Source organism: Bactrocera oleae, chromosome 4 (genome assembly GCF_042242935.1).
Source record: "Bactrocera oleae isolate idBacOlea1 chromosome 4, idBacOlea1, whole genome shotgun sequence".
NCBI classification, from domain to species: domain Eukaryota; kingdom Metazoa; phylum Arthropoda; class Insecta; order Diptera; family Tephritidae; genus Bactrocera; species Bactrocera oleae.
This window is the reverse complement of record NC_091538.1, coordinates 49,021,728-49,048,168: the sequence shown is the minus strand read 5'-3', so window position 1 is coordinate 49,048,168 and position 26,441 is coordinate 49,021,728. Positions and strand designations below refer to the sequence as shown.

At 33.4% G+C, this 26,441-nt stretch overlaps 1 protein-coding gene across 1 annotated transcript; it reads left to right on the top strand.

The window, feature by feature from the left end:
• Nucleotides 1–1,157: 1,157 nt before the first annotated feature.
• On the top strand, nucleotides 1,158–25,063 carry LOC138855680 (uncharacterized). The gene is made up of 4 exons (XM_070108146.1): nucleotides 1,158–1,926; nucleotides 2,431–3,172; nucleotides 24,528–24,647; nucleotides 24,832–25,063. Exons 1-3 carry the CDS (start codon nucleotides 1,823–1,825, stop codon nucleotides 24,573–24,575), a joined length of 894 nt encoding a protein of 297 aa, XP_069964247.1. The 5' UTR covers nucleotides 1,158–1,822; the 3' UTR covers nucleotides 24,576–24,647; nucleotides 24,832–25,063.
• Nucleotides 25,064–26,441: the final 1,378 nt, after the last annotated feature.

Sequence of the window (26,441 nt, the reverse complement as noted above, 5' to 3'; positions counted from 1 at the left end):
GACACAAATTTTAAAGTCTCTGTAAGTACTTCGTAAGTACATTACTTAACATCACTAGACATTACTTAATTGTTGCTGGCGTAATTGCACATATAATTTTGAATGCTTTAAATCTCACGATAATTTTTTAGGCGCACTTCTAGACGGTGAAAAGATTCTGACGTTAAATCGCATTTGATCATTATCCCTAAAACTATGAAATTTTATTATTTCTCTTTAACGTTGACCAAAAGCCTCAAGCAGCGTAAGAGTGTCTACGCATTCGCAGAAGTCCCTTCCGAAAATAGAGAATTAAATAGACCAATATACCACAATAATAATGCAGCGGCGAGATAATGCGCTTACTAAAATATTCCTTTAATAAATTTATTACATGACATTTTGTTGGAACCAAAGGTGTCCTCATCAACACGCCCCAGTTCAGCACGAAAAATTAATAAATAATGGCTCAATAGCGTTCTCCATTGACTGTAACATTATGGCCTAATTCGATTTTCAAGATATAACACCCGTTTAAAAACAACACCCGTTAGATTAATTCATATTCCGAATTTGTGCAGAATCTTCTGAGCTATAAGTATTTGGAAAGCTTCTAAATTTCAACTTTACATTAAAGAACAGTTTTTTGAAAGTTAGAAATAGTGAAAGAAAGTTTTCCTGCTATGTTTTTATTAGTTTTAAACAAGTTAATCCAAGCAAATTCCAGTGTTTGGAAAACATTTTAAAGATATAATGTCATGTAAATAAATTTGATTTCTGCAAAAAGACTAAATTATTAGATATAGATATAGAAAACTTAAGACACAAAAATACCTTTATAATCAATGTATGAATCTTTTTTAATACTTCTAATACAAGTTATTGTGTTTTCTCAGGTTTTGGTAAACCTTGTGTTGCTTATTTGCGTAGTTTTTGATAATCATGTTGCTTGTTATCATGCTATCATTCACTCTAAAACAGTAAATTGTAATAGGGGGATAAAACCATGACATTGGGCATAATTAGTTTGCTAACAAATTCAATGCACCACAGTTAATTTTTAGTATATATTTATATATTATAGTCTGTATCTACTAACTGCAAATGCTTTAGCTTTTAAGTATATATGTATCTGTATGTAATAACAACGTGTTTTCTTGCAATTTATTTTCAGTGCTATTAAGGTAATTGACATGCTTCAATGGGGAAATGAATGTTAAATGAGTCAATGTATTGGAATATCAGCGCCTAAAAATAGATAACGGAAAATGCGCATATGCAAATAGCCAAAGCTAACAAATAATTCACAAAAGCAAAAAAGTGCTAAACGCTGGTAAACCACACATAGCTTTAACAGAATGTTGTGTATATAATCGGGTAGTGGTTTTGAAAACAGTTTGAAATAAATAGTGGTATAAGTGTGATGCGTTAGGAGAACTGTGCCAAATACGATCGTGAAGAATTTGTAAAAAAATTGTGTATAAAAAATAACTCAACATATAATTACGGCTTTACCAGACATTGTGACGTGCGTGCGCAGCAGAAAAATCCCTTATCTACACTATATTTGATATTAGCTGAACCTTCAACTGAGTTTCTATGCTTTTTTGAGTGTATGATTCGGTGACAGAAGTGTGATGCCGTAGTTTATCCATCCATTTGACATTTTACGGATTAGTGCGGCATAACAAATTGGACACGGCTTCTATTTCGGCCAAAGCTCACAAAAGAACAAAAGGATTAAAAATATAATATACTAGTTCACATTAAAGCTATCTAATTTACAAGCAAATAAAAAGGTGGAACTCCATTGGCACGTTTCCGAATGCCATGATTCATCATCATGTGGACATATATGATGGCCGCAAGCCGTGGAGAACGGGCGAATATGAAGATGTCCGCCTCGAGACGTCGCAATGAAAGTGAATCACCGAAATATGGTTACAAGTAAGTCACACTAATGGTAATAATATGTATATATAGGGCAGTGAAGTATTCTTACCATATTAACTGTGAACATCTATATTTCCTGCAATGAAGCATACCACAAAGCATCTAATTAAGTTATAAAAAAATAATACTCTAACTGAGAATATAAAATATCCATATTTTTCCTTCAGTTCATTGTTAAATTTATATATTTTCTCTGTCTGAAATATATATATATATGTTTGTTGGAAATAAATGTGTTTACTAGTTATATATCATTTAAGTTAGGCAACAAAATATTTGCGACAAAAAAAAACGCTAAAAGAAATTAAGTCAAGGGTACACCTATGAACAATTATATAAAAAGGTATACTTTTCGGATACTGGTTGCACGTGCTTATAGTATACCTTACGACATTTGATATTAAAATTTAAAAATTAAACTACAATACATTACTATTACAAAAAATTTCTCAGTATCATCAAATTTTCACACACTCTTACATTCCATTCCAAAAACAGCGTCGGCCGCTCAATGCCATATCGTTCGACTGCTCGCCACAATGTGCTGCCATTGCACTCATCAGCGAGCTCAACATTACCATCTGGCGCATATACGTCTTATCCACATACAACAACAACAACAACACCATACTACGAATCACACCATCTCAGCAGTAGCCAGGCCGCTGCCGCTAATTTGCCAAGCGCCAGTACCAGCGCCGCTTCCACAGCCAGTCCGCCGCCATTCCACACACACGCGGCTTCAGCGGCATTGCACAGACTGCCGCCACACAACAGCAGCCAACATCACGTCGCTCATGTGACGGCGACGATCGATGAAGATGGCACCAGTCTCTTTTCGCCACTTTCACCTTGTATGCCGCTCACCGCTGCCGTGGACAAGGACACTCACATATTCGTGTATAAGGGGGCGAAAGCGAAAACTGCTCGTAAACGTCTAATCGCCAATCATGTTGGCGAAATAATAGCGGACGTACCGCGCCGCATTTCAATGGAGATAAGCGATGAGGAGGACGCTATTGGTTTGGTGGATGAGGTGGAACGACGTCGACGTTGCTTGCGCGCGGCTAGGAGAAAATCCTGTGCTGAGCCGGAGATCGCTGGCGTTTCGGCTAGTGCCGGTGGTGGAAAGGGAAGTGGGAGTGGTCGCAATGACACTAGTGCGTTCAGTAGTGGCGTGGAGGATGACAGCGGAGAAGAGGATTATCTAGAGTTGGAGAGTGGCAAACGGATGTCACAGGTAAGAACTTTTTAATGTCACTTTGCTTTTAAATGCCTAAGAAGAAAACGCGTATTGGTGTAGTTGTTGTTGGGGCAGCTATACATTCAGTTCGAGTAAAGATATGCCATATATAATATATCTGTTGAAAATTTCAACATCATAGACTCATTTATAAAAGTATGTACATGTGTGTTCATACAGGTTGGTTGATAAGTTGGTTGGCCTCACCAAGAAATAGCACTACTAGCTCAAGTTGGCTCCTCTGTCTTCAGAACACATGCAAAATTATAAGTTATTCTGTCAGTTTATTCTTTGTTAAGAAGCTTGAAGTTGACGTGCCAGAGTAATGTTTTAATTTGGAAACAATTTAATATCTCACAGTGATTAGATTCTTTGTTTTGAAATATTTAAAAGCAAAGAAAATTCATGAACAAAAGTTCATAATATCGTTAGTGAAGATCCAAGTGTGACTAAGCGTGAAATTGCTGTTGCCATGGACATCTCAGACAAAGGAGTACTTCATATTTTGCAAAATTACATATGAAAAATCTGTTTGGAACTTTAGTGCCGCACACGTTAACAATACAACAAAAACTTAATGGAGCGTTTTAAGTAGAATAAAACCGGCTGGACTGAAACTGTTTGTTCAGCTCCAAAGCAGCAATCAGCAAAGAAAGTTATGGCATCAGTTTTTTGGGATGCAAACAGAACTTTGTTGATTAATTATCTGCAGAAAGGTGAAACAATGAACTCTGAATATTATTCCAGCCTTTTGGATCAGCCGGATGAAAAAGTTTGTGAGAAAAGAGCTCTTTAAAAACCTGAAACAATTTTTTTTGTCGAAAATGTTTTTCATCGAATGAAGAAGCTATTACAGCCGTAGACGGTTATTTTCGAAAAGTCATTACAGGGATGGCATAAAATTATTGGAGGATATTTAGTACCAAAACAATATTTTTTTCATTTCGAGCGTAGAAACTTTTCAACCAACCTGTATATAAAGTTTTGCCATTTTTCTATAAAAAGTAAAAAGCAGCAATGCTTCAATAACATAAATATTATATATTTTATATATGCTATTGAAGCGTTGCTATTTATTCACAAAGAAAAAGTGGCACATCTGGCCGCATTTTTTTAATTTTTGATTTCCTTTCTTGCCAACATCCTTAAAGTTTATAATTGCTTTTTAAACATTATTATATGTGTGCGTATAATACCGTGGCATTATTGCAGAACCTCGACAATGATTGACGTTGCCTTATTGGAAAGTAATTGTGAGAAAAGAAGTATTTTAAATTTGATTGTTTCTTTTGTGTATTGTTTGGGTAGTCTCTTAATGTTGTTATTATCTGGTTCCGGAGTAAATATTTCATCACCTCCGTTCTGCAATTCTGTATCTTTTGACCATAAACCTTTGACATTTATGTTTTAATGGCCACTCTATGCCACATGTAAGCGACTGAAATTTTGAACATGACTTTGGTTTTGCCTACGATGATGTCAAACTGACTGATCAAATTCAAGTCCTTATATATAAAAACTCTTCTATTTAACAAGATATCCCCACGAAATTTGGCATGGAATATTTTTCAAAGTAATAGTACAATCTCAAAACAAATTAGATCGAACTATTATAGCATATAATTGCTAAACAAACTGACCCATTAAAATCAAATTTTTGTATGGAAATTTTTATTTATGAGGGATATTATAGCTTCGGTGCAATTGTGGTTAACGTTATTTCTTTGCTTTGAACATTTTTTGAATGGGGTTTCAAAGAGAGAGACACAGGTAAGATTTCCTTCCGATATACAAGAGGTAATAACATTTAAAATAGTACAAACAATCATAAAAAAAGTAATTATTGTATCGCAAACCCACAATCCAACTAAAATACAAAAAAAAATCTAATGAATTCAATGAGTTAAGTTTGGTCAATAGTGACTACCTCTTTTCAATATGACTACGAATAAAAATAATAATAAAACTAAAAATCTCTGCTGCACCAACAACTCGTGGTTTTGGAAATGAGTCGTAATTTTAAATTAACTAAGAAAAAACTGCAAATGCTACAATTAATGAAAAAATTAAAAGACATTTACTCACTTTGACCTATTTCAATTTAAGAAGTATATATGTACGTCTGTATTTTGACTTTCCATACATATTGCCAAGTTGAATTCTCATATTTCTGTAAATTTTCCATGAACCTCCTCCGTAAATGTATAGATTGGAAGAAAGAACTGGATTGTTAAGAAAGAATATATATGGTGAATATATATATGAAAAAATTTAAATATATAAGTACGAAGTTATTTCAAATACATATATTCCTAATTTAACTAACATGTGTTGACACTAGAAACTTGAGTATATGAGACATGCTTGCGTGCAAGTAGGCGCTACTTAGCTAACCAAAGCCTTCAGGCAAAGGTTGCCAAGGAAAATAAATTGCTGTTGTTGATAAACTCAAAACTCTAGTTTGCCTAAATTCTGAAAAGATGTAGAGAAGATGGAATTCGTTTACCATACATGAAACAAAAAAGAGATAAATTTCTTCTTAAACAGCACAAGGTAAAGTCAAGCGGCTGTTTGCCAAAATAGTGTTTCTAACCTTGACTGCGTCCAAAATCTTGACTCTGGACAACACTCAAAGATATTTAAAGTTTAATTAAGTAGGCTTACGCTCCTACACAATACACATTGATACAACTTTTATTATTGTCATCCACCAAAAATTAAATTTCAATCAACCAAGTGGCTGCAACCATATAAAAACCACCAGCGGCCAACTATTATAATATCACCAAAGCAATTGGCTGGAAATTTCATTCAGAATATTGCACAATACTCATAGATTCAGCAAAAGTAGCACAAGCACGATATGGGCGCACCATTCCAAGGCAGCTAAATACCTAAAACGCAAGAGTAAACATAAGCTGCAAGTGCAGTCGTCCATTTTGTCAAAAACAGTGATCTTTTTCAAACGGAATTTGATATTTAATATACCGCTTTGTTGTTTTTAGCGCTGTTTGCAATTTCTTTCTATTCTTCTATTCTCCCACATTTAAGAACTTTTTTCACTCATCTTCAAAATCATAAATGCGCGAAGCTTACTGAGTGGAAGACTCCCCAATTTTTGTTGCCCCTCTCAATATTCAAGTTTTTCTTAAGTGCTCCTATAATGCTATTGCTACAAGTTTTCATTTCCTTTTTGATGTAATTATTTTCAGCACTTGACTTCTTTGTTCAGTTTTGGGTGATAAGTAGTAAATACAATTGTGGTTTTTATGCCGCGAAAAATGTAGATATTAACAGTGGTATTTATTTTATTGGAAATAGAAAGCAAGATAATCAACTATTCAGATTTACAAACTTCGAATTGATGAAATATAATATATGGCACAAGGCCACACGTAAACAAGTAATTGACCATCAATCCAACACACCCTCGAGAAAATGTTTATTAAGCGCAGTATAAATTTAAAAGCCTAACTAAGCTTATGATTGCTTTTTATTTAATTTTCTTTGAGATATATATTTATCCATACGAAAATCACTTCGATATAAAAACGATAATAGAACTTAAACAAGTACAGACAACCATCAAAAACAAAATAATAATAATTGTGTTGCAAGTCAATATCGTAAAAATCGTAAAACTCAATATATATTCATTATCACGTGATTTTCGAAATAAAAATTATAATGATAACGGTCTCTGAAATTTAGTGAACGTGGCTACTTTTTCTATACAAAACTGTGTCTAATCAACTAAAAACTAATAGAATTTTGAAATTTTATCATAAAAGATATCAATAAATGTTCACCAATAAAACTATTTTATTATAAAGATTTTCTTTAAGACGTGTGGCAATTACGGCTTTAAATAACGCATTTCATAGCTTCACGTAGTCTAAATTATCGTCTCCTTTCTTCTAAATGTTCCAATGTTAGTGAGAAGTGTCTTTAGTTTTAAGTTTACTTGACTGCGACAACGGTTTGCTTTTTGGTCTTATTATATTGCTTTTATTACCTTCATCTGTATTTTGTATGTTTGCAACTTTTTCTTGTGCAGGCGATAACTTGAGTATAAATTGAGATATTTTGATGAAATTGCTACATATATTCATTGGCACCCAAGAGAAGTCGGTATTGCAGATGGGCGTAATCGGATCACTGTGTTTTTTAGTTTTCAGGAATGTTGCAAATGCTTCAAATACTTAGATTTAATGTTGATTACTTTGAAGTGCCATTTCTCATGCTCGAAAAATTTTTATAGACCATTCTTTGGTGTTCTTTCCTACTCTATCTCTACCACCTTTGCTGCTTCCAGAGCTGTCAGCTTTAATATTTTCTCGTTCAGCCATATTCTTCTGTCAGTCTACCTACTAATACTCGTATAGTTATTTGTCTGGAAATCTACTCCAGGATAACTGTTGTATTTTGAAAGGAAATGCATGATTATTTTTATATACATGCAAATATGTAGGAGTCTGGGCATATGTATATTCCCTTTAAATAATTTTAATTTTAATTAGTAGTTTAAGGTCATTAAATGTTATAATATTTTTTCACTTCAATTACACTATATTTTTGCGACCTTAAGAATGATTTCTGATATATTCAATTTTATAAATTCATATGACTATGGACTGTGTGTGTCCTAATGGACTTTGTTCAAACACTCTTTTATACAGATATAGAGGGCAACAAAAAAAGGTAATAAAATACATACTTAATCCATGCTAAATTAAAGGATGTCAAATTGAGAGTGATTATATTATATTTATCACTGAAATATCAACTTAAATTAAAAAGGAGAGATAAGCATTTTAATTTATTTAAGTTCACATTTTGATTTCCTGCTTCTGAATATTTGACCTGATAATGATAATGATGATTTGCAATACTAGATTTTTTTAGAAAAAACTTTCAATTTGATATATACATACTGTATATTCATATACATAAATACGCAAGTATGTCCAATGGAAAACCACAAAATGCACTTGCATAAAAAAGTATTCAATTGCAATTCGCTATGAATGTTGTTGTAGATCATTTTATCTCCAAGCGCACGTTGCTGTGCCAATTTATTACCACTTTTTTCGATTTACTTTTATTCGCTTAGTGGCAGTGTGTTATTTCATCATAATCAATTGCTTTTGCAGTGGAAAGTTATGTTGCAGAGACACTTGATGTTTCGTTAGGAAAAGTCCTCACAAGAGATTAGAAAGGAAACAAAATTTATGTGAGATTTGAGTCCTTGGCCATATTCGTAAAGCACGAAATTTAAAAATACTTAAATATAAGGTTCATTACACAAGACATTTTTACAGTTTAACAGAAATATAATAAATAACTTTTCCTTTGCACATTTCATAATTCGATTGCTTTCTTTCTCAAAGCTTTGTGCTTACGGTTTCGAAAATTGAATTTTATATTTTGCAAAGCAGATTCCATCGGTCCATATATATTTATATTTGAGCGCACAGGATATGAGAAAGCACATATATATTTGTGTTCATATATGTCCATATATTTATTTAAAAATCACAACTTCAAGACCTTAGCATCATATGACATTCACAAATAAGCGGAAGCACTGTGTAATAGAAATGGAAAACTTAATCTAACAATTTTAATTTATTTAAGTTTTTAATTAAATTCAAAAACATTTGAAGTAAATATCAAATACATTAAAATTCATATAAAATACATATAGTTGTCATCTTTAACGGCAATAATGGAAACAGAAATAGAGCGAGAAAGGACACCAAAGTGTTGTCTTCGAAATATTCTGCAGAATGAAAAGCGCATTGAATTACAAAAGGGCTTCGATGCAACCCACAGTTATTTCAAGTATTTCAGGCATTTGCACACCATTGCGGACAGAGTTGAAAAACGAAAACGAACAGAAAAACATTATTCTAAGCGACATACATAAATAAATACATAAAGACAAGCATGAATATGCACATAACTGACGAACACCAAACTTAAAAGCAAACAGTTTGCAATTTGAGGTCAAATAGTGAGAATGCTGCCAAAGCAAAGAAAAAATAAAGACATTTCAGCGGGCAGCCGCTGGAGCAGTCAGACGACAACTGCAAGCGCCAGCAACTCAGACTATGTGACGCTATTAAATACTTGGTTTAAAACCATAATTGTCGCAACGTATAACTGCTGGTCCTCATCAATGTTTGTGTGTTGTTTACATTGCACCACTCAAATTTTACTTAGCAAATTCTTAGGAGCACACGCTTCCAGACTTCCTTACAAACACTCATGGCTGCCTTTTTCGCAACAGTATTTCTCTGCGTTTTTAGCATTTTAATAGACGTCGCTACTCTACAGGTCGCCTCTGTCACACTGAGTTAACTTTCGACACAGTTTCAACAGCTCAATTGCACATCGTTTGCACACACGTACGAGTATGATTATGTTTATGCGCCACGATTTTTACGCAAATACATTTTGCACCTTTTAAGCTTCTGAAAAATATTTGTTCTTGGGTGGCAGCCCTTTTATAGTTGTTTTGGGAAGTTACATGAAAATGAATTTTATAAAGTTGGACTTTGCAACCTGAAGATCTGGTAGTAAAACAATCTTCCTAATGAGCAGATTGGACCGAAATCCAACGACTTGCTGCTCCTCCCCATCAAACTCAATGACTGGTGACCATTATTACCAAAATAATTGTTCGGTTGCATCCTCAAAAATGCCATACAGTGCGAACCGGAGGCATTAATGCTGCTATGAAGCAAAGTATTGAAGAAGACCCGAATAAGTTGTCGCATTTGAATTGATGATAATACCAAACCCATTGTTGACATGCCCTTACATCCGCAAATATTACTGTTTGGTGTGCTCTATGCATCATTAGTCCATATTTCCCCAATAATGAAGCCTGCCATAGTGTTACAGTCGGTAAGAAACGCTATAGAGCCATTAATAAAGACTTTTTCGCAAACGAATTGGATGGTGTTGATGTGGACAACTATGGTTCCAACAAGGCGAAGCTACATGCCACACAGCCAACGAAACAATAAACTTATTGAAGGAAACTTTTGATAATCGCATTATCTCGCATCGTGGCTCTGTGTATAGCCTACTGGACTACTTTTTATAGGGCTAAGTAGAATCGCTTGTCTACGTAGATAAGACAAGACGATCAAGGCTTTGGAAGAGAATATTTCACGCGTTTTTGCTGACATACGGCAGCCACTTTCCCGAAATCATTTTTAAAACATAATGACAAACCGTTATCTTTCAAGAACCAAAAAAAATCTTTTTATGTATGTCTCTCTGGATCCAATACACTTCGTAACATACTCTGTTCAGGATATAAAAGTCACTGCTGGTGGGTAATTGGGGACTTAACATCATCTTAGACCAGACGGGTTTATTAAGAAGAGTAAAGACCATGAAAAAGAAGAATAGTGAAATAAAATATAAAATATAATAAGTTCAAAATTCCTGTCTATCATGATCAATCGGCCAATTAACATCTTAAAGTGCATATATTAATAAATAAACTAATTAAATGGTTTACCATATGTGCCAATCATTCCTCTGCCCAATGCTATGCGACAACTTAAACAAAGTTAGTTAAATTGTTATTACGCGTGTCCGTTAATTACACTGGAAGGAATTTTCGATAGCACACATTCAACGCAACAACAAAAGTACGTGTCTCTTGACAAATTCGTTCGCCATTGCAACAGCAGCCTGAAGACATAAGTCCGAAATACTCTTCAAGTTAATTAACATTTCTCAGAAAAATTTAATGTTCATTTAGAAGCTGTCATTTGTTATTTCTTGTCATTGATCTACGGTGTTCGACTAACAATTTCATTAAAATTATTGTCAACACTTATTGCCTGGCAAGCCAAATATTATTCCATGATAGCTATAAATAAGTGGAGAAGTTATAAATTATCATTCATGTTATGAATAGAAGAGAGGGTGTGTCAATTGTATTGACAATTACCAGCTGACACTTGATTGCGCTTAATACACACACACCTATTTATATCCGTATTAAGCGCAGCAGTGGCAAACTATTGTCCGGAGGTCAATTACACCGCTAATCGTATTTCAATTAAACGAAGAACATAAGAGTAAATATTAACAAGGCCAATAACCAATGGATGAAAACATTAATAAATACGAGTTCGCTCATTAGCACTGGCTTTAAGCGAGGGCGAAGGCGAAGGCGAAGGCTTTATTCTATGCATTCCCGATTAAGTAGCAGCACTGCACAGATGACGGTAGCACTGAAGATATGGAAATCTTTCATTTGTTTAATATACACTGATGAGTTTTGCACGGCTTTAGTGGCGTCGAATACAATGTGAGACTTCACGCCGAAATGTGAGACTTCACGCCAAAACTTGTGCGCAAATCAAAGTTAATTGTTAACACAATACCTAAGTATTCAGTGCGGAACATAGAACATCTGGGTTTGCTTGGAAATAAAAATTAGAAACCATATAATCAAGAACAAGGAAATATTAAAGTGTGCAATAAATGACGTATAGGATAATATTACGACAGCGCAAACCGAAAACTAGTTAATATCATGCCTAATAGGCTAACAGAAGGGCTTAAGCATCGTGGATATCTTACACATGCTTCATTGCTATAACAAAAAGTTAAATCAGTACTTTTTTTATAGCAATGAAGCACTTACTGAACAATACTTTATATCGCACCTTATGAGCGTAGACTACAGAAGGAATAATTTTGGATGGAATCGAATATACTTCTTATTCTTCTTCTAAATAACATATTCTTCATGCATCTTCTATTTTTGACTGGCCTCAGAAAATATGTTTTAAACATCCTACTGTAGATGTATTACTTTACTTTTTGCGCGACCTCTCTCAAGAATTAGTAACTCTGTTGGGTCACCATTATAAAGCTGAAACGTATATAGTGAAACTAAAGGAACTATGAAAAAAACATCTTCCGAAAGGAACTTCCAACCATGTGGCCCTACTAACCAGGTGGTGAACTTAATTGCAAATGACATTACGCTGATGTAAAGAGAGCGTGCGAGCAACTAAGTTGCATAAAATAGTTAATTTATTTTATTAAAAGAAAGTAATTAAAACTATCTAAAAGACATTGAACGAAGATTGCATATAATTCAATGAGATACACTTCTTTATTCACGGTCGAATTAGATGGCTAAAGACACGCATTCGAAGGTCATTATACTGTTTGCGGTGACATTGAAAACAGAAGAGATAAAAATTAAAAATAATAAGACTACTACGCTACTTTCCTTAGTGTCCTTACGCCTCCTTAACGAACATTATAAGCGTAACTTCTTCAGAATTGCTTCAGGTACGCGTGGCAGACATTTTGCACGCAAACAAATATGAGAAAAATAAAATTAAAAAAACAGGTAATGAGGGGCTAAGTTCGGGTGTAACTGAACATTCTATACTCTCGCAAGGTAAAGTGATATGCGAGATTTTCGTATGTATTTTAATTAAATGTAGGAAGTATTGCACTAATTATATACAACCACAGGCAAGAATATACACTTTTATTAGAAAGTGATTCTTTCTGAATTTCAGGAAAGTACTGACCCGATTATACCCATTTTTGGCACAAGGACACGCTGTCATCACACAAATACTCTCATCGTATTCCAATACTAGTTTTTGCTTTATAAATTAGTTAAGAGTGGCTTCTTTTTAAAATTTGCTCTGTTGAACATCTTTCGAAAATGATAATAAATAATTCCTGAAGACTAGAAGCTAGTGTACCACATGCTATAATAAAGTCACATTATTAATGCAGGAGATAATTGCTAAAATTACCGTCAAATGTAGAAGGTATATAAAGTTTACCACGTGTAACACCCATAAGGAAATGCATATACTGTCTGTCTGTTTCTCGCCCAGAACCTGCTCATGGCATTGAATCGGAATCAAGTACTTGTATGGAAATGACTTGGATTTGACGACATATTTTCACGAAATTTGGTGCAGGTTGTTGTTTAAGGCAACCGAGGTTAATATTTTTCTTTTTTCTTGAACCAAGGCTCAGGTATACAGAGAATTGCGATGAGAAGTTATACCAATCTGCAAGCCCTACAATTCCTACAACTTTTTAAGCAATACTAATGATATTACTAGCTTATAGATACTCGAAAGTACTTTGTGTGTAACTTTTTTCTAATTTTGTTTATTCTATTACTTTGCGTTCGGTCTTCTGCAATTTATTAGTTTGCACGCATGTCATTATGGTCGACCACATGGTAATTACCAGCAACCACCCACACACACACACCCATACACAAATACGCACAAAATAATGGCACACGGCCGCAGTTGGTTTAACGGCGCTTAGGTATTCCACCCAAATGACAGCTGAAAGAAATTGTTGCTTTTGCTTTTACTTTTATCATTCACTCGCTTTTCACTTATCATAAAATATACTTTCAGTTTTCTCACGAACTTTGTGGCGTCCGAGGTGTCGCTTTGACTTCCTCTTGGACAGTCACATATTTTTGTTAGTCCGGAAAGTATTTTGATTTTGCGGAACTGTTTCTAGACGGACGATTATATTATAATCTTTTACAAGTAAATTTTTTTTCCTGACCAAAGTAAATGTGCTAATACATAGCCAAGTGAATGAGCTAAAATAATATATACATAGCAAAAACAAATATAATTAAAATTTTTGTTTGTTATTTTTTTATACAATTTGTGTTTCTCCCTATGTCTTCGTAAAACAAAAAAATAAATTAACGAATTAAGATTATTTAAGTAAGACTGTAAAACCATAATAATATAAAAGCCTAAACAATATTACAACAAATAATGCAAATTAATAATTGCAGAATTAAGTCATACTAGTAAAATATAAATTATAAAAAAATTAAACAAAGATATTAATGGTAAAATCAACCTAATTAACTTCGATGATTTTATTTTCGTCTTCAAATTAGAATCCTGAGCCTAAACTTACGCTTTATCCAATTTTTTAGCCAATTGTTATAAGCTTCGACTGTGATGGCCTTCACTGCCTTCAGCGAATTTTGGTATTTTCGATTTTCGCAAATTTTTGGAAGAAATTCGGTAGATTGTTGGACAGTTTCGAAGTCATATTCATAGGGTTATCAGCTGTGTCAAGTATCTCCTTTCATATCCAAAACATTAACCGAAATGATAGAGCCGATCCCTAAAAGATGTAGAGATGCTCTACTATCTCTCTGATGCTAAGACGACAATTTTCAAACATTGTTTCCTTTTCGATGCTATCGTCGTTTATAGAATTGGATGAACCCATCGCAAAAAAAACTATCGATTCGGTTTTTAGCGCACACGTCTAGCCCGGGTCAAATTTGATCGTAAGTATGTGATATTAACAAAACAGGTGTTCAATTTACCACAATGGGTATATGAGGAGATATTTAACCAGATAACCAGACATCATTGTATTATTCACACCAATTTCGCACATTTTCGGAATTAGATTGTGGGGTATTCAGTATTATACCTTCACAAAATTTTGCCAAGACATCGTACATATGAACGGTATAAAATCAAGCGAAAGTTTGAATTTCTTATATTAGATATATGGGGACCAGGAGAAGTATTCCGTTTTAAGGAGGGCTATTATCAGGAAAATAAATCAAATAGTTTTACCGAAATTTTAAGTAAAAAATCTGCTTTAAGCCCTTGAGTCTACTAATTCGAAAACTATTTATGTCCCTCGGTTTATATTTTGAAAAGTGAAAGAATCAAATGAAACTTAATAAACTACTAAAACTAAATGAATCGCTCATTCTCACAATGTAACATGCGGCGACCAATCCGCCAAAAATACCAATTATTTTTCAACAATTACTGACGATCATTCAGTCTTTGACAAAAAGCTATTTATACCCTGAATATATGATGGGTATATGCCCCATAAGTTTTCCACCCAGATCTGTGTATCTGTATATACGCGAACTTGTCTCTCAGTTTTTGAGATATCAATCTGAAATTCGGCACAAGTTCATTTCTCACCAAGAAGCTGCTCAGTTGTCGAAACCAATGATATTGGACAACTATAGAATATATCTGCCCTACGAACTGATCGATCAAACTCAAGTCCTTGTATGGAAAACTTTTTATTTGACGTGATTATAAACTTCAACTAACGAGAAAATTATTAGAAATCATTGACCACAAACTCGATGACATAAAACAACCATTAACACAATAATACTCTTAACCGTTGAAACCACTTTTACGGCCACAACCGTCTCTGCGCATCCAGAAGATGCGTTGCGAGTCGCCAGCAATGCATTCGCACAACAAAAAGTGGTTATGAACCAACAACAATGTGGCAAAATATCTTTTTATAAGCGTATGTATGCATGTTTCGCTAATATAAATTTCGGTTAAGAATTTATCACTCTGATCTCTTGAGGGATTTTCTGAAGTGATGTGAATGAATGAAAGCCTACAAGCGGACATCGTTGACCTTACTTTTATTACAGCCGTCGGCAGTCGTTGCAATATTCCTACTTTATAGCCACTTTTTCATTTGCTTATTTCTTCATTCGTCGATTCAATTATCTTTCGTTCTTTATCGCTTTTTGTGCTTTCGAATATTTTTTGGCTTTCATTTGGTTTGTTCGCTGTTGTTTGAAAGTGTCTGCGGTATTTGTAAAGTTAATAATCCTATTATGGAGACTGGACACTTTGGGGTTTATATGAGCACAAATGTGTCTCTGTATTAGTATAAAACTGCTTTTTAAATTTATTCACTTATGGAGGATTATGGAGGACTTTAAATTTCGAAAATTAATACATTTATCGGGATTTGGATATCATTGCATGTGGTCTTGATCATAACATCTGAAATTAGTTTCCGGAACTATTAAAAAATGCAAAAAACATAACACGTATCGGTTCTGAAAAATTTAAAGGATTAGAGAATACGTGGAAATTATTCTTGTTTCACCTTTTTCTTACTGATGGGCAGAAGCAGAATCTCAAATTGTATGAACTAACTTAGGCAGCTTTAGTTTCAGGGATTATCCATTTGCATGTAAGGAATATTGTTTTTTTTTGTTTTTTAAAAAACCACTTTATTTACTATCTTATTGAAAATACTCTGCACTTACTTAGAATAAGAATTTAATATACTATAATAATCGGTGATTAATTTCGAAAAAATAATGGATTCTCTTACTCTCGTAGGCAATCTCTACAAGGACCTACAAGAATAGAAGCAATGATCACAGAACTAGTCGAAACTTTACTTTTTGACCAAATGGCGGTTTTCCAAAAAATACTAAAATATTGTAAAAAAATTTGCTCTTCAGAACGGCTTAAAATACTAAAAATTATTATCAAAAATCGTATTTTTTTAATCATTACTATACACATACAATACATCTTAAAAGGTCGTGTGAAAATTTCAAATTGTTCGGATCGAATTATTCCAAATTGGACGCTGTTTATCGAGAGATTTGAAATAAAAACACAAATGGCCGAAAGATTATCACAAAATCGACTTTACTCGTGAGATTTGATTAACTTAAGAAGTATCAGTGGTGCTTACTGCGATACTGTGAAATATAAAAAATATTTTTTATTAGATATGTGTAAATGGGTCGTCAATAAATATTTACAACTGTAGACAACCGGCCGGGTGCGGATAGCGAAAAAGCTTTAGATATAGGAGTTAGCTGCAAATAACCAATAAGCAGTTTCGGGCAGCATTCAGCGTCTAAGGCGGTAGAGATTAAAATAGTTTTTGGGTTGCACTGACTTCTTCATTAATCCTGTGTGCCTATGATTCCTCTAGCGAGCCATCAAAGATTAATATTATCGCCGAAATCTACCACCTCGAATAAGAGCTGATATCAATTCTCAAAATGTCACAATTGGAAAGCCGCCAAGGAGCAACCGTGTATATAGAAATCCCACTGCTCTGGCAGCCTGTACAATCGATTTGGAAGTGCAAAATTCATGTTGCAATAACACGAAATTTATATGAGGAACCACAATAACAAATCACAATAATCATCGAAATACACAAAAAATGCATTCACCTTTAAGTTACCCACAACGATGACGCCCTATGCTCCAGTGGGATATATAGGAACTGATGATCGATGATTTGTACAATGCCTTCGGCAAATTATTTCTACTTTTCATAATAAAGTAGGCAACAAAAACAAAACGACCTAATAAATAATATGACAGGCGTTAGTTGCAACCGATTTATGAACGAATTGTCTGAGAGACAAAAATTCATGAATCAACGAAATGTCCATGACAAGATGAGCAATAACAATGAACAAAGGAGTGATATATTTTTACGAATGTCCGACTAAGCAAGCAAGACATAATCAACGCATTAGCAGTAAGTAGTTACGAACATCAAGAATAACATAAAAACAAATTCAACTCTGTGAAATATTAAAGCAACAAATTCAACATAAAATTTGTGTTCAGATAATGCTAGCGATTATCTTAAGAGCTTTATAGTGGGGACTAAATGATAAGAAATCACTTTATGGTGCACTCTGTGGTTGAAACAGAAAGAATAAAATGAAATACCAACAAGTAAGGAAGAAATAAGTTCGGGTGTAACCGAACGTTTTATACTCTTGCAACCCACCAAGTTCAAAGCCGGGAATAACCTTCAGGTGTTAGCAAACCTTTATTTTAAAAACGTCACGAAAAATTCTTCATTAATTTTTCGTTGAAATCGTGAATGGATTGCAAAAAATGTTTGTCTTATTAACGTATATTATAGCTCATCGACTAAATTAGTTTTATACCTATATTTTATTTCTGGTCAGCGAAAATTTGATTAAAATAATTATAAAATACGATAGGAGCAAAGTCAACTTTGCGGTATAAAGGGAAATTCGAAAATCTTTTTATTTGGGGTATGGTGACTAAAGGAATTGTTGATTTGGCATACAGGCATACTATCATCATAAAAGAATTCGCTCCGAATTTTTGCAATATATCTCACAGATTGTGCGATATTTTCGCTACAAAGTTCCCAACATCAACTGGGGTCCATAACCTTCACAAATACAATGTACGGTATTGGTGCGTATTCGCAATGAGTAGCTTCTTATGGAGAAGATGATGTGTGGAAAATTTCAGATCAATATCACAAAAACTGAGAAATTAGCTCGCATATATACCATACAGACAGACAGACGGACTGACAGACAGACAGTCGGGCGGACGGACAGACAAACGGACATGCATAAATCGACTCATCTCGTCACGTTGATCATTTACAATCATTTAGTAATACTGTATTATAATAGCACGAATGTAGGCCTTTGCGTTCGTGTGCGTTACTTCGATGTGTTAGGAAAAAATCTGAGTGCGTGTGTTTGCAAAACGTTATTGGCAGCAAAAAGAAATGTGCAGAAAAATTTTCTGGTATTCAATGGAGTTTTATAGATTTCTTCTTTTTTATTTGCCCTCAAAAAGTTTATGAAATGTGGAAGGCAGCTAAGCAAATTCCACTTTGATAACGATATACAACAGCAACAAAAATAATTCTCTAAACAATTTCAAATAAATTTTAGAGATTATAAAACTGCGGCTTTTAGTCGCACGAGGTGTTGACAATTTCAGAAGCAAAAACAAAAACCAATTTATATGTATATATGCATTGTGGCAAAACTATGGTGATACACAAATTTACATTCGTTTATTCATGCAGATAATGTTTCCAATAACCAACGAGGCTGCTGGGGTCTGGAATTTCCGCTACTTCGACTACCTGTGGCCGACAGGCAGTTAACAATGCTACCAGTTAGTCATAACCACTATCAGGCCACTGCCGCCGCATTTCAAATTTAATGGCCCGTGCGTTAGTCTTCTGTTCTGTTTCTGTGTTATCGCTACTTACAGCTGTTCTTGTTGTTGGTACTATTGCGGTTATTGCTGTATTTTGGTGGCATGTTACCGTATCTGCACAATCGGCAATTTATATATGTTTACCATTTTGTATGTGTCTTGATATATGTATACGAGTACGTGTTTGCGCAATGATTACAACAGCGCGTTGATGCTTTGCAAAGCATCTAATGCGACAGCGCACTGAAATTTTAGTCTATTTGAGATTATTATTTTTAACGAACAGCTTGAAGCATATATGTCGAACCCTACTGGATCTCTACTACCTTCATCCATATTTGAACAATCCCTAAATTCGTACATTAAACATAACTCGGTTATTCTTAGATGAAATATTTAATGGAAGTTGGCTACAGTCAAATATTATATGTATATAATATATATATTTGTATATAAAATATGTTTCACACTTTCTCCCGGCTAAACTACTAACCGATTTCAGTATAATTTAGCACACTGTGTTCAGTTTGATTCAACTTAAAAGATAGGATCATGAATATGTAATAAGTAAAATAAATTATAAATAAATAAAAATATATTTTTAAACATAAGCATGTGTTCAAAATTCAAAAAACTAAAAAGTAATAATTATATTTCAATAATATGCCCGTATATATTTTAAAATTAGTTTACCGCTACCGAGTTTATTTTAGCAAAGGCAACCAATCTCATACTATATACAGACGTTTCCGTTGTCGGAAAATATCACCACATATGTACAACATAAGTTAAGTTTCTACATTAAGGAAACGGGTTTACAAACCTTACCGCAACCATTCGTGTAGGTTTATAGATCACAACAAACTGCAATAACTTTATTTGCATTAAACCTGAACTAAAATATGTAATAAGTAATGTATGTCATCTAAAGTACTAAATTATGCTGTGGCAGTCAAAAAAGCTGCATTTGACAATTCCCATGCAGAAATTTTACACTATTATTACGCTCTCATACCCACATAAGTGAATTGCGTGACAACTGAAATACAGCTTAACATAACTAAAAGTAGTCTGCTCCTAAGCATTAAAGTATGAAAGTGACATTTCATTGTATATAATAAATATATATATATATATGGTAAATACCTAGTACAAGTGCAAGCGTTATACATAATACATAAATATAATAATAAATGTTATACCCACGTTAAGCTTAAGAAGAATGGAAGACTATGCTGCCATTGTCACATATCAAAAGCAGTAACAAAGAATATTACCAACATACATCCTAAACAATCTATGCTAAGCAAAAATATTTCTCCACAGACATTTTTCGCGGCAGCTGACCTGATTACCTTCCGTTTTTCGTCACCCTGGTCGTCACCACAATGCGAATGAGCGTAATTAGCGAAAACTTAAATTCTCAAAAACACCGTACTTTGATTGTTGTTGTTTTTTTCAAAGCTGCTATTCTTATTGCTAGTGTAAAGTCTCTTGTCGCCCTTTACAAATGGTATTAAGTTCGAGTAACTATTTTGTTGGCCGTAGTTGCGTTTACATTCAGGTTGACGTTGCGTATGAGTGACTATCGTCTATATTTATATTGTACGTATATGCAGGCCTGCAATTAGGCTGATACTGTGCAACTCACTAATTAACCCTAACACCATGAAGACAAAGCATCGAAGCAGCAACGCCTATTCAGACCGCAAGATGAAATCTAACCTTTTTACAAATTTTCAAAGTCCCTGGGAGCTTATACGTACTTATAACAGTGTGGGACAAAACTAAAGGCAGCTATTACATAAGCCGGCAAGCATTAGTTTCAACCATCACATGAGGCGCACTTAACAAAAAGAGCATTAACAAGAAATGAAATTGTGAAAGTGAGTTCCAACATAAAAAAATGCTTATGAAATATACGACTGGACAAGCAGAAAAAAGTCAGCGCTTTCGATATGATATATCGTTAACACCAACAGCAAATAATAAAAAGCAAGCCGGCAAGTCATGACGGGACATCAAGGATTACACATAAAAATTGAAACTATATAAAATATTTAAGCAAAATTCAGCCAAATATGAAATATATATTTTTGCTGACATTCATATTGACGAGTGGCTTACGAGCTTTGAGGTGTGAAGTCAATGAACGACGGCGCAGAAAAAAATATTAAAATATGAAAATTTCTGTAATTAAAATAAATCGCTGAAATAGAGTGATTTCAAACCTTAGTTACTGTCTATACATGTATGTATGTATGCGAATATATATTATATTTTGACTGGCTTTTGCTTCTAGTTTTAAACCATAATTGAATAAATTTTATGAAATTTGCTTCCTGCCAGAAAGCACTATTTTCAGTTTTAGTGCGTCCTTTCTTGATTTATACAGAATCTCATACGAGTATAACTGAAATGCCTATTGATATTATATACAAACAAACATACAGACACATGAGCTTTGTTATCTGAAAACTGAAATTATTTTTTCATTTGTTGAGAATTTTATTAAAGTTGGGGATTTTACACCATGAAAAAAGTAGACTGAGTTTGCCATGAAGTTTGCAAACAGAAAGAAACGTCGGAGAATCTATTAAATTAATATGTTATATGATCAGAGTTACCAGCTGAGCCAAATTACTCATGTCCGTCTGTTTGTATGCACACAAAAAAGTTTCTCAGCATTTGGGGAAGCAAACCCAAATTTAGTACACTTCCTTTTCTATCCAAGAAGCTGCTCAATTACGGTATCACCGCCGATATCAGATCAGACCAATGGTGGATATAGATAAATTAAACGATCAATATCAAGTGCTTTCATGGAAAACCTTTTTTATTCTCAAAATATCTTCACGAAATTTCGAATTTTTTTCTTCTGTTTTTGTGGCTCTTTTCAAATCGATTTTGATAATGATATCTAACAAAGACAACAATCCTATAAGTAATGTCAACAAATTCCAGTGAGTACGATAATCGGTGTCAACTAGTCGAGCAATGTATTGTCATACAACTATCAGAAGCAAAATCAAAAAAAATATAATTGCATATATACTCGTAAATACTACATTAGGGTGTCCGTGCTTTCCCAAGTTTACCTATATTTTTTACATGCACACCCTGAAGTTTCAGTTTTTGCCTAAATCATTTTACTTTCCATATGTGGAATTTTTTACCTTTTGCAATAAATGCTTTACCTTCAAAAGAAATAAACCTACAATTTAGAAAAAATGATATTCGAATACAAAGTTTTCCGCTCTGCAAAGAATATCCTATGATTGTTTATTTTTTATAAAAAATTTCTATAAAAGTTATGTGTAAATAAATTACGCATTGAATGTATTGAGCATTCATACAAGTGCCTTGTAAATCTTAGGAAATGGAATGCTTAGTTACTATATTACTAAGCCTCAGTGCATTTTCTGTATAACTTGTAAATACGTTTAACTTTTAAGGAAATATTTTAATGTCTGTGGTCATTGTCAGTGCCATTGCTTCTTCGTAAGCACTGCTCTGAATTGCTCTTCTTCTTCTCTATTATTATTCTCGTTATAGCTGTAGTTTGGTAATTTGTAGCATTTCCGCGTCTACACAGTCGGGAATCATATAAATGAATTGCTCTGGGAAACGATCACGTAATATTGCTTTATAAGAGCTAATCGCCATGCGTGAGTTTGAGTCATGGACAAGAGTGCCTGACTGTGTACATGTATGTTGGTAACCGCACATAATTACAAATTTTAAATTATTAAACATAATTACGTATATGTGCAAGAAAATTTGTGATGAATATTTGTAATGAGTTTTAATATTTGGCAGTAAACCTTAAATTAATAAATTAATTACCCGTTAACTGATCAATAATAGCATGGTAGCTAGAGCTCTTACAACATTTTACAACAAAATGTGCCTAATATACATTTTACCAACAATTCACCAGGATTAAATGTTTTTGCTTAAGTTTAAGGTAGATAAAAGACATTAATAGTCAAATCTCTTTTTTAAGTGATGATGATTAAAGATTAAATCCGTAATCTTCCAAATCCATTAGTTAACGCATTGCTACAATTTTGTGAAAGTAAAAGTACTATGCTTGTAAGCATTAAAGTATAAAAATTATGTATATCAGTCAAACTCCAGCTCATTCCTAGGTAAATACATGTATTTCATATATATAGTCCTACAAGTATTATATGTACCGGAAATAGCAACGTGCAAAAATTCACAAATCTAATCTATATATATATTATTATTATATTATATTATTTTAGTTGAAATCCAGGTGACTGTCTGTTCCGTCCGTCTCTCCGTACAACCGACAAACGTATTGTGCAAGTAGTTCTTGGCATAATTTGGAGTTTCGTAGTGTAGAAAATGACTGGTTTCGCCATGCGCACAATGTTAATTAAGATATAAATCCATCTGATAGGTCAGATAGGACAAAGGAATTAAATTTAACAAACAACATGGTTCATAGTGGCCGTAGTAGTAGTATGAAAATTGGACGATGGTGAAATCCGATATATCAGAAACTACTCAACCAATTTGGTGAATATCATCATAACAAAATACAACCACGACTACTTTCCTTATAACAAAATTTTAAATTACATCACGTCAAAAAATGTTCGAAATCAGATAATAACTTATCAAGTCCCCATATAAATTGATCGGGATTAATACTACCAAATAAAAGAATTTCAGACTACGTGTTAGAGTTTTAGCGTATATATCAGTCAATGGTAAGATATTTTAGTAAAATTAAGTTTAATAATCGATATACTGTAGTTTAAGGTCAAAAACTTATGAAACGGTTGATCTGGTGGTAAGTGAAAAATTTTATTGTTTAATTCTTACGCAACATATTTCAATACAAATCTTGTCAAATTCTAAATATATTATATATCACAAATTGCAAGAGTGTAAAATGTTGGGTTATATCTAAATTTAGCTGTCCTTACTTGTTGGTTGTTGTTGTGATGGTGCGTATGAGTGACTTAAGTAGATAAGTTGTATCCATATAGAAAAAATCTGCGTTTGTTTATGCGTATGAGGGTCTTTGTGTTTGCATAATAAAGGAAACCATGTAATGACTTTGTAATTTAGAATAGTAGTAAAAAGAACAAAAACAAGAATGGAGGCGTAAACGCAGTTATTTGTACCGAAAGCGCACGCGTGGTTGTCATTATAGGTAAAGGAGACTTACTAATGACAACTGTGTGGTTAAAATTATTTTAATTTGAGTGACGAGTACGTTCTGCCAAATAGAAAAAAGTAATTTAAAAAGAGAAGAATTTCTTTAAACTTTAACACATGTGGTATAAATGTTTAGTAAATTTGTCACTTGGTGTGTTTTCGACTTATATTTTATAATAAATATGATGCAGTATATACTTGTATCTTAGTAGAAATAAGTATGGATATGTACATTTATGTAAATATACATTGTAGTTATTTAATTTTATTTATCCCTTTCTTATGTCATTTTCAGTACCACTTCATTATCTCCGTAGGACCAAATAGTGCCTTCTATAATGCCATTCATACTGGTACCCGATTAGTATTGCAAAAATACGGCTACAGTCTATGTGTAATCGGCTTTGATGAATTCGACACAGATATCCAAATACAGGGTGGGTATAAGAATTATTTTAGAAATTTAAATAATGTAAGCAAAACAATGTTAATTTTTCCTATACTTGATAATTTTAGCTGTTTTCTGAGTATAGCAGTTTTTAAAAAATATAACAACTTTATTATCAGCTACTACTAGATCTAACTTCTTTTTATTTCTTTTATCTATTTACCATTTTTTAGCGAATTGGAAGAGGAAAATAACTCTTACTACCCAACTTCATATGAGGTTAACAAACAATTTGAAGTGACTGTTACTGGGGTGAAGCGAACCAAATAAAAGGTGCATTCGAAATAAAACGAGGAACACGCGGCCTCACACATTCCAAGTTCACTGCAGCGTTAATATGCTAACCACAAAATGCAATAACAAACGTACTTATTACTATATAAATTAATATTTTATACTTTAATACAAAACACGAAAATAAAATGTTTCACGAAATTTAATCATAAATAGGATATTCCTTCGAATATTGCAGTTTGTTTTCACTTATATAAAGAAGTATGTATTTTAAAAGAATTTTCGGAAGTGACATGTAAGTAAAAGATTTTATTTTGTTTCAAGAACCTCTGCCGATTTACGACCGTTTCTCATATACCCCAACTATGTCTAGAGAAAATATTTCAACCCTTTCTCACTAAACCTTCCATCTCCTCGGCGCAATATTCAATAGCTCTATTGTACCAGCTGCTTGATGTTGAAAAATTGCCACTATAAACAAAGCAAACTACTCGGGTTACTTTAAATAAGTTTAAACTACATCAATATTATTAAATCGCAAAGCAAAGAGAAGCATCCAACGCTACTGGCAAGTAAACAAGTATAAGATACTTGACTGAATGATCATGTCGGGTTAAAACAAGAGACCAGAGTGCTTACTATTAAGAGTAAAGCGAATTTCTGTCACAAGAATGACCACTGCAGAAACTTGTTCGAAATATAACTTCAAGGATTACTTAAAATTAATTCATAAATTATACAGACAATTTACGGCTTAATCTGCTTTTTCTTTCAATAGATATCCTAAGAGTCTAAACCAGACATTGTATACATTAAGTCGAATTATCCCCGAATTATTAGATATTAAAGCAACTTTCACAAAATTTTATTCTGGAAGCTTTGTGTAAAACTTCACCAGACATCTCATCAATTTGCATTTCCCTTACACGCCTAACAGCCTTTTATTAGGGTTCCGTCCTGCTCAAACTTCTTTCCTGGTCAACAGAATCTCGATTACATCGTCTGGTTTTCTATTATTGCAACAATATAATTTAAATTAGCAGCAGCCTTGAAAATACGATTAACCGATGTCAACTATGATATTTGAAAATATTTTTCATTTTTAACTAATTATAAGTTCAATCATGTTTTGTAGATATTTAGGAATATATAAGTGTATGTTTGTACTCGAATATAAGTAGTTGGTAACAGATTTAGAACGACTCACACACATACAGGTAAGTCAGAATTGTCGCCTATGTCATATTATTTATGAGAACGTCAAATTAGATATTGGAATCGCATTCCGACTGGTAGACCACACAAGAGTAGATCATAGCAATTAAAGAAAGCCTTCTTACTCTGACAAAGAGCGTGCTAACCACAAGATATATCTTTATATATATAGATAGTCAAGCGACGTTGAAACCATTAAAGTCTTTTACGATTTCTTAGTGAATCTAACATCCTATCTGACGATAAACCGGCAACAGTGATATTCCTGGCAACTGTGAAACAGATGAACTAGCAAGAGTAAGTACTACCCTACAATCAGACACCGAAAAAGAGA